Genomic DNA, 16,886 nt, shown 5'->3' with positions numbered 1-16,886 from the left:
ATTGAACGCATCTATCCCATCAAACTTGAGATAAAGGATACAACATATACAGTTAAGTCTGTCTCATATCTTGACTTACATCTAGACATAGACAATGACGGTCGGTTGAAAACAAAGTTTTACGACAAAAGAGATGATTTCAGCTTCCCAATTGTGAACTTTCCTTTTCTATGTAGCAACATTCCAGCAGCGACTGTATATGGAGTATATATCATTCAGTTGATAAGATATTCCAACGCTTGTATTTCCTAATATGATTTCATTGATAGAGGGTTGATGCTCACAACGAAGCTTTTAAACCAAGAGTTCCAAGTGGTGAAGTTGAAATGGTCCCTTAGTAAATTTTGCGGACACCATTACAAGCTAGTTGACAGTTACGGAATATCCGTTTCACAGATGACAACGATGTTCCAATTGTCGTAACTACAATCCTGTCTCCTTTTCCCTGAGTGTTACCATACCGAATGAGACTGATCACTAGGTTAGTACTAACATGAGCAACATGATGGGTGCCACATGTGGAGCAGGATCTGTTTACCCTTCCAGAGCACCTGAGATCACCCCTAGGTGATGTTGGGGTTCATGATGCTCAGTCTTTGGTTTTCTATGTTGTGTTTTGTGTACTGTTGTTTGACTGGTTTTTTTTTCTTTTTTAGGCTTGGCATTGTCAGTTTATTTTCGATTTATGAGTTTGAATGTCCCTTTGGTATCCTTCTCCTATCTTTTATGAATTGATTTGATTGTTTCTTTGAAATTATCTAAAATAAAAAAAGAATTTGTCCATGGGACACTTATCTCCCGCAGGTAAATATGCAAGAGTAAATGTACTAATTCAAACCTATTGAGTTTTCTCTTCTGTGAAACTTAATGACATTTGTTTCTGTATTTAAGAATTGAATGCTTCTTTTTGTAAATTTATTGGGAAGTAAACGCATTGACCGAAGTACATTTTGTATGAAGCCCGCAAGCACTTCATTCTAAAAATATGCGCACGGTCAACGCTTTTACTACCCTATAAAATTACTAAAAGTGGCATTCAATACTAATAATTACATTTTTTTGCTAGAATCATGAAAACACGATTTCTATCAAGTTTTTCTTTTATTTACCTGTGCACTTTATTGTGGAAGCTCATGTCATCATAAATGTTATATTTCATTTTTAAATGAAGGTTAATTTCATAATAACGCGGGATTGCTGTTAGCCAATCAAAATAACGTATTATATTGAAACATACATGTAATGTAATTATTAGTGTGTAAAACAGCAAATTTGGCAATTTTACATTTATGAAGGAGCATTACACAATAACAGTGAAGGTGATGCCACTCAATTTCGACCTTGATCTGTGATTAGTGATAATACGCACTGTGTATAAGTTTCATAACATTTGGTAGAGGCAACGTAAGTAAAGAGTGCAAATTCAGCAATTTTTAATTTATAATAGACATAACTCAAGAACAGTAAAAGTGACGCCACCAAAATTCCAACTTGAACTTTGTTTAGTGGTAATAAGCATTGTGTAAAAGTTTCATAACATTTGGTTGTTGCAAACAAAAGTTACAGACTGGAAACCACTTTTGGGATGGACGGATGTCAGACAGATGGATAATGGTACACCTTAATGCCCCATGTATAATATAAATCAATAAAATTCACTCTCAGCAGAGATCTCATGTCTAATTATACTTCAATAAAATCAGTTTCCAATTTGGTAGAAGCTAAAGTTAGGAAGTAACAATTTTTTTCATGCAATATTTTCAGTATCAAGATCCTAAAACAATGACAAGTGGTAAAATTCGTACATGAACCCATAAAGATGGAAACTATTAGTTCATTAATTTCAGACACTCATATTCTGAACTGAATAACAAATTCTGTAATAAAAGAAAAGTTTGTTTCAGTAAAAAATCTTTATTTTTAACCATTGCTGATATTATTTTTCTCCATGTTTTTATCAGTATTCCCTGTCCTTATTTCATATTCATTTATTGTTAAATTATTCATATCACTACAAAGATGACTCTTTGATTCATTGTCTAAACCAATGTCAGGAGTCATTCGATTGTCTTTTATATCACCACTGCCTTTCACTCCTGCAGTGCCTCTTTCATCATTTGCTGGACCAATGTCCCTCGAGTGGCCCCCATCTGATGGTTTAGATAGCTGATCATTCTTTCTCAGTTTACATGCCTCCTCATAAGGGGGGTGAATTGGGCTTTGTGTTGGGGGATGATACACATATTCCTTGCCAGGTTCAAGCTGAAAATGCATTTACGATTGTATGAATATTTGTCTTACAAATGTGAGCAGTGCAATTCAAACTGTTAAAAAGAAACATTTGTACAAAAAACTTGTAAGAAATAGAAAAGTACTAGTACGGTAGTACAATATCTCTACATACAATTAATTAAACCAAACTCAAACTAAATAAAAGAACAGCGTTCTAATGTCCCCCGTGTTGCACTTATTTAATATTTCCAAAGGGCATAACTCATTTAAAAAAGGTCGATCATACACCATTTTAGAACTTGTCTGAGATATTGCTGTTATTAACCTATAGTATAAGTTTTATAAAAATCTGTCAAGAATTGTACCTGTGAGAGCGCTAACTAGGCCATTTTCCATAAATTTAATATTTCTAAGGGGCATAACTCTTTTAAAAGAAGTCCATTGTCCACCATTTAAGAACTTGTCCGAGATATTGCTGATATTAACCTATAGTATAAGTTTTATAAAAATCTGACAAGAATTGTAACCGTGGGAGCGCTAACTAGGTCATTTTCCATAAATTTAATATTTCTAAGGGGCATAACTCTTTTAAAAAAAGTCGATCGTCCACCATTTTAGAACTTGTCCTAGATATTGGTGATTTTAACCTATAGTATAAGTTTTATAAAAATCTTGCAAGAATTGTACCCGTGAAAGCGCTAACAAGACCGGACGGACGGACACACAGACGAACGGACTCCCGGTATTTCCATGTTCCTCGCAACGCAATACGTGGGGGACAAAATTGGGAGACATTTTCTTTTTTATTTATGTAAAAAAACTTGCTAACTCAGTGTAGAATTACATCATGTAAAAAGCATCTTAAAATGAAATGACTGCATTGTTAAAGTCTAGTTTTTGTTTATAATTATTCATCAGGAAAAAAATTTCTTTTATACATGTATCTTGATGATATGTGAACTGAGATTCATGCAAAAACAAGATATCAGAAAAATAGTTTTCAAGCATTCCACAAATATTAGTTCATCAACAGGAAAACATTGAATCCAGTTTTATCACTTTGACCAATATAAGATTTTCTAGCCTCACTTTGGTCACCTGCAAGCTGACTTTGACCAAGTAGTTATAGAAATACTGTAGTCAGTAATGACTGTCCCAAAATTGACCATTGCTACAAAGACCGGTCTAAAATAACATATGAAGTGAATGTAGTTATTGCAAGTCCAATTGAAACTATTATATACCTCAAGAGGATATGTACGATCTGAATCAAATCCACTCAGATCACCACAAGCTAAGAATGGTACAATTATTCTGTTAGGTCCTTCTAAATTGTTGAAGTCCACATCTGAAAGAAGAAATTGAAAAGATGAAAAACAAGAATATCCTTATGTTTCTATGGGTTACAATGCCCTGCTCATACTATCACACTTCTATATTCAGTGATTTGGGAAAATCTGTGTCAAAACACTAATTTGGTATTTGTTTTAAAAAGTTTACATCCTATTGAACATGTTTTAAATGTTGGGGACTATTGTTTAACAGTCTGTGTGTCTGTTAGTCCGACCAGTATTAGGTTTAGTTTTAGGTTAAAGTAGTAGTTTACCATGAAGGTGTTGTCACTTTAATTGAATCTGAGTGCACATGTTCATTGATATTTCTGAACTTTTAAAAATATATGCCAAATTAGTGTTTAGCAGTTCACTGAAGTTGCAAATGTGATAGTACAAAGGGCACATTCTTGTTTTGCAGATTTTGAATTGTGGCAAAGAAGGGGTCTTTGAGTTATATATTTGATTTAAAGCTTGATACTCAAACATAGAACTTAGAAGAGAAAGGAGTTTGTTTTTATTTGTTGAGTGATATATTCTTTAAATACTGGCCAGTCAAGCGTATTGTACACTTTAATGTTTAAATGTATTTTGACACATTCATTTTTATATTGCTACACTTTGTGAACAACCTTTGAAGTATGATACAGCAGTATGAACCAAGAAAGATAACTCTTAACTGTGTCAAAACATCATACTAGATACAGCACATGTTGGTTACATGCAAAAATAACATAGGGTTATATTTAAAATAATGAGAAATATTTTTTGATTTAATAATTTTATCTAGGAATACAGTAAATAGATCACAAAATTAGACATCTATAGGGCAATATACAGTCTTCAAAATAAGACAGCTGTCTATACAATGTGTCATATTAACAACTGACTGCTCATTACAAAACATCAGACTGATGGAAAGCTTGAATAGTAATTCCATTCCTTACAGCATGTACTGAAAATATGTCTTTTTTATGCAGCACACTAGCACAAAAGAACACAACTCAAAAGATGTTACCATAGGACACCATGCCCTACTAGCAGTATGACATTTGCATGTCCAATGAACTATGGGTCAAAACCAAAATTTGCAATAATATTAAATATTGCACAATAATATGAACAGGTGTACTTAATTTCAAGTCGATGTGACCACAACCTCATGGTAAACTACCTTAACCAAAAACTTTAACCTAATGTTTACAGGACAGATGGACTAACATACCAACAGGTGCACAGACAAATAACATTATGACCCACACTATTGTAGGAAGGACATACAAATAGGTGATCAGGGATGAGTATCAAATTTTTCAGAGCACATAAAGGAGTAAGTTCACGAAGGGTTAAATTTTGATGTTTTTTTTATCAGGCCAAAATTCTACAAATTTAACATAGAAATAGTCGTGATATAACTATTAATACAAAATAACTTCTTTTTGGCACATCACATTAAAAAAAACGATGAAATGACCCCTCAAGTATGCATTATTTGTGTTCTAAAGTCAGTTTTTAACATAATTTACTTTGGCCGCCTCCCCTAATCCAGAAAGTTTTTGTGTCTAGGGATTCGATATCATCATTGGCAAATTTTGGCTACAGAACATTTTGGATCCTAGGCTGTGGCCAAGGATTTCCTTAAGCTTTTAGGTCTGAAAAATGCGCAAAATCATCATTTTTTGACAATATATCCAAAATTTGCTGACTTTGAAGCTAAGAATGAAAACATTTGTTTAGTTTGTTGTTCACTATTTGTTAACCTAGTAGTAAGGCTTTTGAAATAGATCCAGTTACTAACCATATTATTCCATTTTGAAATTTTAGGACAAAGTTGAAATTCAAGGCCATATTTGGCCTAAAGTAAACCTTGTCCTTTGATAAAATATTTGTCAAGAAATATAGGTGTGAGAGCACTTACAAGACAGGACTGAAGAATGCCCTATAAATCTGTTCCTGCTTCATGTTGAGAAGGGGAACAACCCAATCTTAAGACTATATGATATGTAAAAAATGCAAATAATTGGTTCACTTCCCTCCATTTTTCAAAAAAGTTACATCAAAGATTGTTCTAATGAACCCACAATGTACTGAAAGGATTCCACATGAACCTATTGGGTCTCAAGCTATCTTATACTATTAAAAAAAACTTGGTGGTTCTTTTACTCGTGTTTAGCCCTTTCTTATCGACATTACTTTGATTCTTTTTCATGAATTTCTTACTTTGCTGATGGAGTATTATGAGTGAAGATCCTTTTTTGTAATATTTGCGATGACTTATATTTGTGATATGTTTCGTAGAAAATAAATTGCACACCAAAACTAGTTGGCTTATAACATTATTGAATTCCAAGTTTTTATAAAGATTCCTCTTGATGTCTTGTGACAAATGGTCAGTTTCAAAGATTTTCTGGCTAAACACTCAGATCATAACCTAGTTAACAGGTTTTCTGTAAAAAAAAAGAAATAAAATAACATATGCAATAGCAACTCACCATACTGATGATCTAATAGTGGATTTGACATGTTGGGTATATAACCATCTGGTGGGCAGTAATTCTGACATACAACAAAGGCCTCTGTAAGAGAAAAAAACATTACATACAGAAATCAATCACAATATCCTAAAATATGTTCAATAAGTTGTATCTGTCAACCTTTTGGAGCTACAAATTGAGAGAACTCCCTCTCTCCAGCTCCAAAAAGTGGGAGATTATGCGTGACAACCTCATTTCCTTTAAAATTTTGTAATAAAATAAGAAGTATTTTAATAATTCAGCACAAACTGATAAAATTAAAGTATCTAAACATGGATTTAATTTGTCAATTAGCATTCTTGATGCCATATTACTATGTGAATAAGCTTTGTTTTTGCAATAAAATTAAAATCAAACACAGAAAATACTACCAAAACAACTGAAATGATGAATTTAAGGTGAAATTAGGGTGTTAGTCCAATTAAAATTATTTGACAGATTTTCGTCCCTGTCCCTCTTCTGAAATCATCCCCCCCTCAGATCGATCACATGAAAAGCATGAAATATTCGTGTTACAAGTAATAAGCGAAGTTACAGAACGCAAATTGTGGTATGTCACAAAGGTCAATGATTAGCTAAAGAAAACTGGGGATTTTTTTATTTACACAATGACTTTGTGTCAGGAAATTTGGAATGCCAATGATATCCAAAAGCACAAGAATAGTGGCACACATTGGTATAAAAAACACGCTTAAAATAAAGAAATTGACAAATGCATGAACTTCTGCAATATGGACAGTATCAACATAAAGTCGGCCAATCAAAAGCAAGATTTACCCCAAACTGCTCTTTCTTGTTGACAAACATCAAACACACCTTGTCACCAGCCATTTAATAAAGTCATTAAAAAACTTCTTCGTTTAGGTAAGTTCATGTTTTACATTGCATGTTTATAACTAATAAACACTAGATCTGAGTTTTGTGGTAATAAGTATTGTGTATAGGTTTCATACTGTTTGGTTGGGGCAAACTTAAGTTACAGAACGGAAACTAAAAATTTAGCAATTTTTCTATTTATAAAGGGGCATAACTCGATAATGGTTAAAGTGACAACACCAAAATTCAACTTGATCTGTGTTTGTGGTAATGAGCATTGTGTATAAGTTTCATAACATTTGGTTGAGGCAACTTAAGTTACAGAACGGAAACTAAAAATTTTGCATTTTTTTTTTCCATTTATAAAGGGGCATAACTCGAGAATGGTTAAAGTGACCCCACCAAAATTCAAACTTAAACTGTGTTTTGTCGTAATAAGCATTGTGTATAAGTTTCATAACATTTGGTAGATGCGAACTTAAGTTAGAGAACGGAAACTAATATAATTGTAATTTTTTCATTTATAAAGGGGCATAACTCTAGAACGGTTAGAGTGACGCTACCAAAATTCAAACCTGATCTGTATTATGTGGTAATAAGCATTGTGTATAAGTTTCATAACATTTGGTTGAGGCAAACTTTAGTTAGAAAACGGAAACCAATTTTGGGACGTATGGACGTACATATGTACATATAGACGGACAAGGGTAAAACTTTATGCCCCCTCAGCTACGGCGGGGGAATAAAAATTATATTTGCAACTTGCATAAGAATCACAAGAGTATCAACCCTAGAATCTTCCACACAGTTTGAGTTTTCATTTTACCCTGAACTCATAATACATGTGTTTCATATAAATGCATATATGGGCACTATAAACCATATTGACCAAGCTTAGAAAGCAAATGAAATTTGATGTAGGTAGTCTTTAAGAGAACATTTCCCCACACTTTTTCTATTTACTGAAAATAAGTTTCTAAAGCAATTAGAACAGTCATTGCCAATCTTTTTTTACAGGAAGCTGGATGAAATCTACTAATTAATTTTAGTTGGCCTTAAAGTCAATACATTGAGGTTTCAGGAATGAATATACTAAAAATAGTCACATGACTGAGCCTACCGGTAACCCAATATCATGAATTCTGATCACATCCTTTACATAACCTTACCTATGCTAGAATTTCTGCTACTCCTTGGTTTAAAGATTGATACCAGTGGAAAGAATATTTTCAGTTGTGAATAAAGTAATGTGACATCTTTTCCTCTAAAAATCTGTAACAGATATAAAAAGTATATTCAGAAGATTTTGAAACTACAAAAAACTTAAAAAATAAGAGTCTATTGAATTTTTCACAATAAAATAATGTTTATTTTAAACTTTCTATTAGCATGATAAGGATACTTTGGTCATTGGCAAGACAATAAGTTGCTTTACAAATTCTCACCTTTGCAACAAAGTTTCCACCTTTCTTGAGAACATGTGTTGTTATATTAAGAGCCTGAAATAGAACATAGATCAGGGTAATAATACATATATATTACATATCTATATTGAATGACATTGTGGAATACATCAACAGTTTAGAATATTACATTAACAGTGTGGAATATTACATTTAAAGTGTGGAATTATACTTTCATAGGGTGAATAATAGTCCTAATGTGAAATAATAAATTAACATTGTGCAATATGGAATAACAACTACAACTGTGAGATATTGCTCACTAATGATATCCCCGCTTTAGGTATTCCGTAAACCAAAAGTTTGAAGAAATATAAATCTAAAAATCTCAGTAAAGCATGTTCACATGAAGCCTGTTAACAAATTTCAGGAAGCTTAAAATTTTTAATTCCTGAGAAAAATGCAACTGAATCTAATGGTACAGACAACCATACAGACAGAAGGACAGACAGACAGATGAATGTATGGACAGACAGGGGGAAAACATTATAACCCTCTTCTTCAGAGCATGGGCATCATAAATCTACATATACAGTGTACAATAATACAAGGGAGGGTGATACAATTACAGTGTGCATGTAATAAATTGATATTTGGTTATCATTCTTTGACATCTTCTACGTATTAACTTATACACATGTTAACAGATTTCCTTCAATACAATTATTCAAGAATTTGTCTCAAATTTTCTCAGCATTTTCAAAATTAAAAATGTCTGGTACTTATACTTACTGCTAGTAATAATTGAGCCTGTATATACTCATCAATATCATGTAATCCTGTCACTGAAAAGAAAAATTACAACTTTAGAAAATTACAGAAAACAAACTTCTTGAACAAATTTTTCAGTATTTTTCAGTATTTCTCTGGGTTTTTTTCATCCAACTTTTTGCAGTTAATAAACTCTTCATAGATACCAGGATTGAACTTTTGTACACCAGAAGTGATTTAAATTATTATTGATTGAACAAATCTTATATTTGGCGACTTCTGTTCTTGAGACTTTATTTTGCATAGGTGGGCAAAGGGAGTTAACTAGAATTATTCTGTTATTTATAGGATTTCAAATTTTTGTGGTCAAGCATGTCAAAAAGTTAAAAGTATTTAGACATATCAAAGAAAATGCTGTGGATGAGAAAAGCTTCCATTTGACTTTTCAGCTTGATGAACTAAAAATTACCAATTCTAGTTTGTGAACATTAGCTTGACACTGAAATTCTTTGCAATATTATCAATGTTATCACATAGTAACATAATTGCCTTATATACAAAAATAGTATGTTATCTTTTATAATCTACTTGTCAACACCATGAAACTGATTACAAAACTCACACAAATGATGTCTTACAATACAAACCAAGTGCAAATGAAACAAAGATCCCTATGACCTTTTTAAAACAAAATGGTTTTACATTTAACTATTGCCATTTAAAGTCTATCTTTACCTAAGGAAATGATACACTTCAAGAATACACCTAATAATCCTTTTCCCTTATAATTTATAATTAATAATTGGAGAGAATGATATTTCAATCCAATTTGAAAAGAGTATAACTATACAGGAACATTACAATACCAGAAATTATTACAAGGAAATATTTATACATTTAAACAAACCACAACAATATAAGCATACCATGAAGAAATAAATTCACAATAGGGAGTGTTAATAACAACTGGATAATGTCATGTAAATTGACAGTATGCATTTTTTTTAAAGAAGTAGAATTACATATATAAATGCCTAAGAATGTAACTTTAACACATTAATGAGTGTTTTAAAAATAGTTGTTATATTTTATAGATTCATGCAATATTTTGCCTGACAAATTAGCTTCATCAGACATGTGCAGCCGTCCAGGTGAATTATATAAACATGATACATTAACAGTGCTACCTACCATCAGGCGCTCCATCACAGACCACAAGGTCAGCATAATCACCTTCAAAATGGGATATTATCTTCTGAGCTGTAGATTTCTACAAAAAATAAAAAATAAACAGTTTTATACATGCAATACTGTGCAATTGAAGATTTCTTGCTATTGTGCAATACTGTGCAATTGAAAATTTCTTGCTATTGCACAATACTTATTATATAATAATTTACACATCCTGTTTGGTGTGTATTTCCTACCATATCATTATTATTTGCTTTTAAATATAAATCAGAAATAACCAACTTAAAATGGAAAATTTAAAAGAAAAAAAAAAGGAAAAAAAGAAAAAAAAGGAAAATCCCCCCCAAATTTTTTGAACCCCCTTATGATTCATGACCCTAAACTCAATCCCAGCCTTCCCTTTGTGGTATGGTACCTTGCAGTACAATTTCAGAGAGATCCATACACTTGAACATAAGTTATTGTCTGGAAACTAGAAAAATGTGTTTTTTGGCCCCTTTTTGGCCCCAAATTCCTAAACGTTTAGGGAAATTACCCCAAACTCAAACCCAGCTTTCCCTTTGTGATATGGAACCTTGTAGTACAATTTCAGAAAGATCCATACACTTACACACAAGTTATTGTCCTGAAACTAGAAAAATGCTAGTTTTTTGCCCCTTTTTGGCCCCTAATTTCTAAAATATTGAGGCAATTACCCCCATCATCAATCCCAGCCTTCCCTTTGTGGTATGGTAACTTGCAGTACAATTTCAGAGAGATCTATACACTTGAACACAAGTTATTGTCTGGAAACTAGAAAAATGCTTATTTTTTGCCCCTTTTTGGCCCCCAATTTCCTAAACGTTTCAGCAATTACCCCCAAACTCAATTCCAGCTTTCCCTTTGTGATATGGAACCTTGTAGTACAATTTCAGAAAGACCCATACACTTACACACAAGTTATTGTCATGAAACTAGAAAAATGCTTGTTTTTTGCCCCTTTTTTGGCCCCTAATTCCTAAAATTTTGAGGCAATTACCCCCAAAATCAATCCCAGCATTCCTTTTGTGATATGGAACCTTGTGGTACAATATCAGAGAGATCCATACACTAACACACAAGTTATGTCTGGAAGTTACAAAAATGCTTATTTTTGGCCCCTAATTACTTTACTGTTGGTACCATAACCCCCAAAATCAATCCCAACCTTCCTTTTGTGGTATTGAACCTTGTGGTAAAATTTTATAGAGATCCATTCACTTAAACTAAAGTTAGAGTGCGAAAACCAATGTGTCTTCGGACGACGCCGGACGACGCCAGACGACGACGACAACGACGACGACAACGCCAACGTCATACCAATATACGACCACAAAAATTTTTTTGCGGTCGTATAAAAACAATGTGAAAATACTTCAGGTTACCTCCCTTAGACTAGAACAAAATTAGATCAATCAGTTACACAACCATTTTAGAACTATAATTTAAATCACTCGTGCTGCCTATAAAGAAGAATACATGTTAGTCCTGCTTTAATTGCACATTATTTATGTGGCTCTAATGTGAATGTTACATTTTTTCTCTCAATTCTACACACATACACAAGTCTAACACTGTGGACTGTTAAACAAATGCATGTATGCTTTATACCACTTCATTTGTCAAGTATCTGTCCAAATCTTGTCATGAAAATGTTATCAAATTTCAAAAGATCAATACTCATCGATTGTTATTCAGAAATTCATGGGTTGGCAAAAAAGTGAAATATAATTAATGCCATTGCAAACATTTTATGAAGGAAAAGTTCAGATTTTTTCCCAGATTGTTAAGAGGTTTTTAAATTTCCAATTTTAATATGCGAGGGTATTGCAAAAGTTCCAAATGATGTTTATAGTGATGTAAAACGTTTTATGCAATGAATTAAATTTCAATCAATACATATTATACGCTTTTTTTCAAGCATTTAATTACATCATTACATTGACTAAACCTTATTTCAATGCAATACCATATCGAATTCCCTCAGACAAAGATGACCTTAGAATTTATCGGTCGTCACGCTGTCTATATCACTCTGCTCAGCTCTTAATAAAATTGCATATCACGGCTTTGTGACGTCAAATATGGCCTTAATAACTTTGACCTGGACATATCACCGACATCATAATATATGAACCGACGTTGATAAGTTTGACCCGAACTTATCACGTCATCTTCCCGGTTTGCTGGTGAAACAAAGAAAAACACTTGTTTTTATCATGCAAAAATACGTAAATACAACCCGATAAATCGATTATCTGGATGTCTGCATATTGATATTGTAAAATATCAGCTGCTCGACACAATATGAAGCCTTTTTGATCTTGTTCGCTGCACTCACTCGACAAAAAGCTTCATATTGTGACTGGCAGCTGATATTTTATGATATCAATATGCAGACAACCTGATAATCGGTACATATATACATTTCTACCTGGCTTTCAGATGTTTAGGTTTGAGTGTTCCCGTTGAAGCTTAATCCAGAAAACTCTTAAGAGGCAAGAAATTTATAAAATTTTATTTTCATTTACTAGCACTGGGGCAATACCATTGCTGGTGTACTGTTAGTCCCCAGGGGTATCATCAGTTCAGTAGTCAGTGCTGTTTGATCTCAAATTTAACCATTGATAAATTATCAAAAACCTAAGGTTCCAAATCCCTCAGGTAAAGTTGAGTCTTTGCAAGCACAAAATTTATAGTGTTATTTTCATTCCAATGTATTCTAATCTTTCCTTGTTTGAGTTTTTTTGCCATCTTTCAAAACCCTTCCTTTTACTTTTCTTTTATCTGTACATAAAAACATCTTCATCATGTACCTTTGTTATGTCCCCTTGAATTTGAATCACACCAGGGATTGGTGCCATAGCCTGCAGATCTACTGCTACAATCTTAACATCGGCAGGTTTGTCTTTCTCTTCTCTGTAATTTACAAATAATTATGATCAATAAATATTAATGCATATAATTATGTTTGATAAGCATTGCCAAAATGTAAACATCACACTTTCTCAGAGACAAACTTGCAGATATATGGGACTAATAATATGATCCTCAACAAAAATCCTTTATGGGTAATAGTTCCTTTTGATTTCTTATAATTCAAATTGATGTTTGATGACAGTGTCAAAATCCTTATCAAAGAACAATAGGTTAAAAGTCAGGGGCCATTAGTTCAGTGGTTGTTGCTGATTCATGTCTGTGATATTTGTTTTTCATTAATTGTTTTGTTATAAATCCGGCTGTTAGTTTCCTCGATTAAATTGTTTTACATTATTTCATGTCTTATTTGAACTCTGGTGGATAGTTGTCTCATTGGCAATTTTACCCCATCTCCTTAATCTAATGATGAAAAAACAATTGCTTCGATCATGTGTCTCTGTGTGAACAGAACATTTTTTACACAATCTTTACAGACATTTCTTCCTTCCATACATTCAACATTTTTCAGAAAACAAGACCAATAACTCTTGAACAGTTAATGAAAATCTTACAAAAGTTATTTTGTCTTGTTCACTCAAACCTTCAAGAATGAAGTATATGGCTTATATAACTCATGGTATTGACATATTTGTATCATTGAAGACCCTTTTTTTTTCCCTCTTATTATTGTTGTTTTTTCACTTTATATTTTGTTGCATTTCTGTCTTATTAACAAATACCCCACATCGTCTTTTAAATTCATAAATATACTTGCATTAGTTTCTTTGCCAAAACTTGACTCCAACTTCCTGGAGCTGCACACAAATCTACAACCTTCTTCACACCTAAAAAACAGAAATATATCAAAATTAAATGATATAGATATTTATCGCTATTTTACGAATTTTTCCTTTGATCTTGTTGACTGATAATTTCAGTTCTCAGCGGAGTCGAGTGATATGAAAACGGAGCCCAGTGATATGAAAATTATCGCTAGAAACTAAGGGAACACGTGCCGTTGTCAAGGAAATTAACAACGTCTTCATAGGTAAAATAGCGATAAACAGATTATCATTGGTCATCTCAACTCGATTGCTTTTCTCGCTTTTGCGGTTGAGATAACCAACGATAATCTAAAAATATATACAACTAATAAAACCTGTCTACATTTTTTGTTCATTCAACACATGTTGAGAGGCAAGATTTTGTTCAGATTAGACAGGTGTTCAGATGAAAAACAACAAATTACTATTATTTGAATAAAAGTGGATATTTGGCATTCTGCAATGAGACTGCAACCCCCCAAAACATGTTGTATGATACCAATTTGACCTCAAATTATACCATCTCAGGAGTCTTTTAATATCTCACATCAGCTTATATTTAGTCCTAAGGTTCTAAAAAGTCCTTCCTGGGAAAATCTGATGAAATTTTTTGCAGCAGATGTTTGAACTTTAGATGAAGCTAATTTCAGTTCTAAGATTCATAAGAGGAACTGTTTCTGGGAAGACCTGGTCAAAATGTTTGCTATGGTCAAGACAAAATTAAAAATGTTCTACTAAGGTGTTTATTTAAGAGTATTGAATGTGTATATATATTCAAATTTAAACATAAAGGTCAGTGTACCTACATGTATTTTCAATTTAATTATTTGATGATTATTTTAGCAATATTTTAGAGAATAAATTAAAACAAATTGTCTGTGCAGGACTCTGATGGGTAATCTAGGTTGTTAAACACCTTTGTCAAATGTTTGTAGAAAAATAAAATAAAATTTTGCTGATTTAAATTATACCGTTAAATAAACTATAATCTTCATTTATTTGCAGTAGTTTGAAGGCACTCCTCGCTCTCCAACCCTCTTCTTTAGCCAGTCTGTAGTAAACATCCCTCTTGTCTTTGCTTGACCGTCCCATTTCTTTGACTTCTAATTTGGTTGTCAGAGGTTCCTAACTTTCTACCATAAAATGCTCTTTAAATAATAAATTGAAAAAAAAATATGCAAGAATTTTCTTTAAAATGATAATAAATCTTCACAATTTAAGAATGTGAAGAAGTAAATGTATAAAGCACAACTTAACACGACTTTAGTTCCTCTTTGAACAATGTTGAAAGGTTCTCATGGTTCTATGTAAAGTATGTTTATTTTTTGACTTTTAAGGTTAATATCTATATGTTTTACAAATAAAGGGCTTCTCTGTCATGTCTGTGAGCAAAACTTTGCAGTCTCATATAAGTCCATAACATATATATTGATTGGTGTGCATGTCCTTTGAAATGACCCATTGTTATTATTTACAGTTCCACTGTTCTTATACAGTTTGTTAGTTTGATGATTAAATGATCAACTCCTAACAGATGAAGGAGTCCTTTCAGTGTGAACAATATTATACCAGTGCAATCAGATCTTCACTTAGAAAAAGCAGTGGCGGATCCCAGGGGGGGATTTACCAAAATATCTATATTCTCATGAATACAACTTTTTTTAATGGAGTATTCATTTCTTGTGTGATTAGATGGTTAATTATTCATGACTACCGTTAACTTGTATTTTGATATAATTTATTCTTAATTACCTTGAACTTTACAGTTCATCCGTGTCAATACAAATTTTCAAAGTTCACAAGTAAACAGACAGAGAATATTTACAAAGCTAATTTGGTATTAATTGTGATGAGATGTATACTAGCTTTGGTGTAGTTCTAGTTATCGTTTTCATTTGGAAAAGTGCACCATTTGAATGATTGTGTGAGCTGGTGATATTGCTTCAAACTTCTGCAATGTCACTGTGACGAGTTTGGTGAACGCTTGAGGTCTTCTGCAATTTTTTTTAGATGAATGAAACAGCCTTTTGATCATCAAGACAATATTAATTTTTCATTTCGTCAAAATAATTCTCAAAACTCTAAAAGCAAACTGTTTAGTCTTTAGAATGTAACTAGCTTTATTGTAAAACAGTAAAATCTTTATTTTAAAATTGTGACACAATAAAATCTTATTATCTTTATTTTAAAGCAATACACTAATTAAAACACGTTAAAAAATTATTAAACCCAAAACCTTTAAAAATGGGGGGAACATGCAAGAGGACAAACATGAATGGGTCTTGGCAAACGGGATTTTGGGCGAACGGACCCAGATTACGATTCCGCAGCTATGTAATACATACTATCAACCTGTTCAAGTCGAATTGTGACTAAAAATTAGAAGTACAACTGTAACTTAATTGTGTTAAACCTATTAAAATTATGATTTTTAAATGCATTCGTTCAAATAGTTTCTCATCAAAAAGCTGTTGAAATATCCTGAATACTTATGAGACTTTTTCTCCTCAATATAGACAGAGACATATAAAACATTGTATTATACGTCTATGATATAGAGGACTTTCAAAATCATATCACACTTTCCCATGTGACAAATGTCACAGTAAGAATCAATTCCTCAATAATCAAATAGTTATGTCAACAACTCAAGAATGGGAGGGGTGGCTTTAGCATATCGGGAGATACGTATAGTGAAGAACCAGAAGGATGTTACATGTATATTTAAAAGTTACATTTTTTAGGTCTGGAAAAAACATATCTTGAACAACATTCAAGATCATTTTGATTCTTAATCCAGAGACTTTGCACTTTATCTATAAAGCGCAGAACTAACCCCAATACGGA

The 16,886-nt window shown here is 32.5% G+C and overlaps 1 protein-coding gene across 2 annotated transcripts; it reads right to left on the bottom strand.

Moving 5' to 3' along the window:
- Positions 1-1,894: 1,894 nt before the first annotated feature.
- On the bottom strand, positions 1,895-16,864 carry LOC127720537 (putative tRNA (cytidine(32)/guanosine(34)-2'-O)-methyltransferase). 2 transcript variants are annotated; one of them, XM_052227130.1, is made up of 11 exons: positions 16,775-16,864; positions 15,011-15,187; positions 13,991-14,060; positions 13,113-13,215; positions 10,279-10,357; positions 9,109-9,161; positions 8,359-8,412; positions 8,083-8,185; positions 6,056-6,139; positions 3,477-3,580; positions 1,895-2,262 (listed from the first exon to the last, which is right to left on the bottom strand). In XM_052227130.1, exons 2-11 carry the CDS (start codon positions 15,129-15,131, stop codon positions 1,921-1,923), a joined length of 1,113 nt encoding a protein of 370 aa, XP_052083090.1. In that variant the 5' UTR covers positions 15,132-15,187; positions 16,775-16,864; the 3' UTR covers positions 1,895-1,920. The 2 variants fall into 2 exon arrangements, with proteins under 2 accessions (XP_052083090.1, XP_052083091.1); XM_052227131.1 differs by lacking the exon at positions 16,775-16,864 and adding an exon at positions 16,529-16,643.
- Positions 16,865-16,886: the final 22 nt, after the last annotated feature.

The sequence above is a fragment of the Mytilus californianus genome, unplaced genomic scaffold (assembly GCF_021869535.1).
Source record: "Mytilus californianus isolate M0D057914Y unplaced genomic scaffold, xbMytCali1.0.p SCAF_11, whole genome shotgun sequence".
Taxonomy (NCBI): Eukaryota; Metazoa; Mollusca; class Bivalvia; order Mytilida; family Mytilidae; genus Mytilus; species Mytilus californianus.
This window is presented reverse-complemented; position numbering and strand designations above follow the sequence as displayed.

Bases quoted from the DNA above. Each gene is read 5' to 3' on its own strand.
- LOC127720537 (XM_052227130.1), bottom strand. From the start codon at position 15,131: ATGGGACGGTCAAGCAAAGACAAGAGGGATGTTTACTACAGACTGGCT. The intron at 10,358-13,112 runs GTACATGATGAA...TATTTTTTGTAG, and splicing joins TTCAAGGGGACATAACAAAG to AAATCTACAGCTCAGAAGAT. The intron at 2,263-3,476 runs GTATATAATAGT...ATGCATTTTCAG, and splicing joins ATCGTACATATCCTCTTGAG to CTTGAACCTGGCAAGGAATA.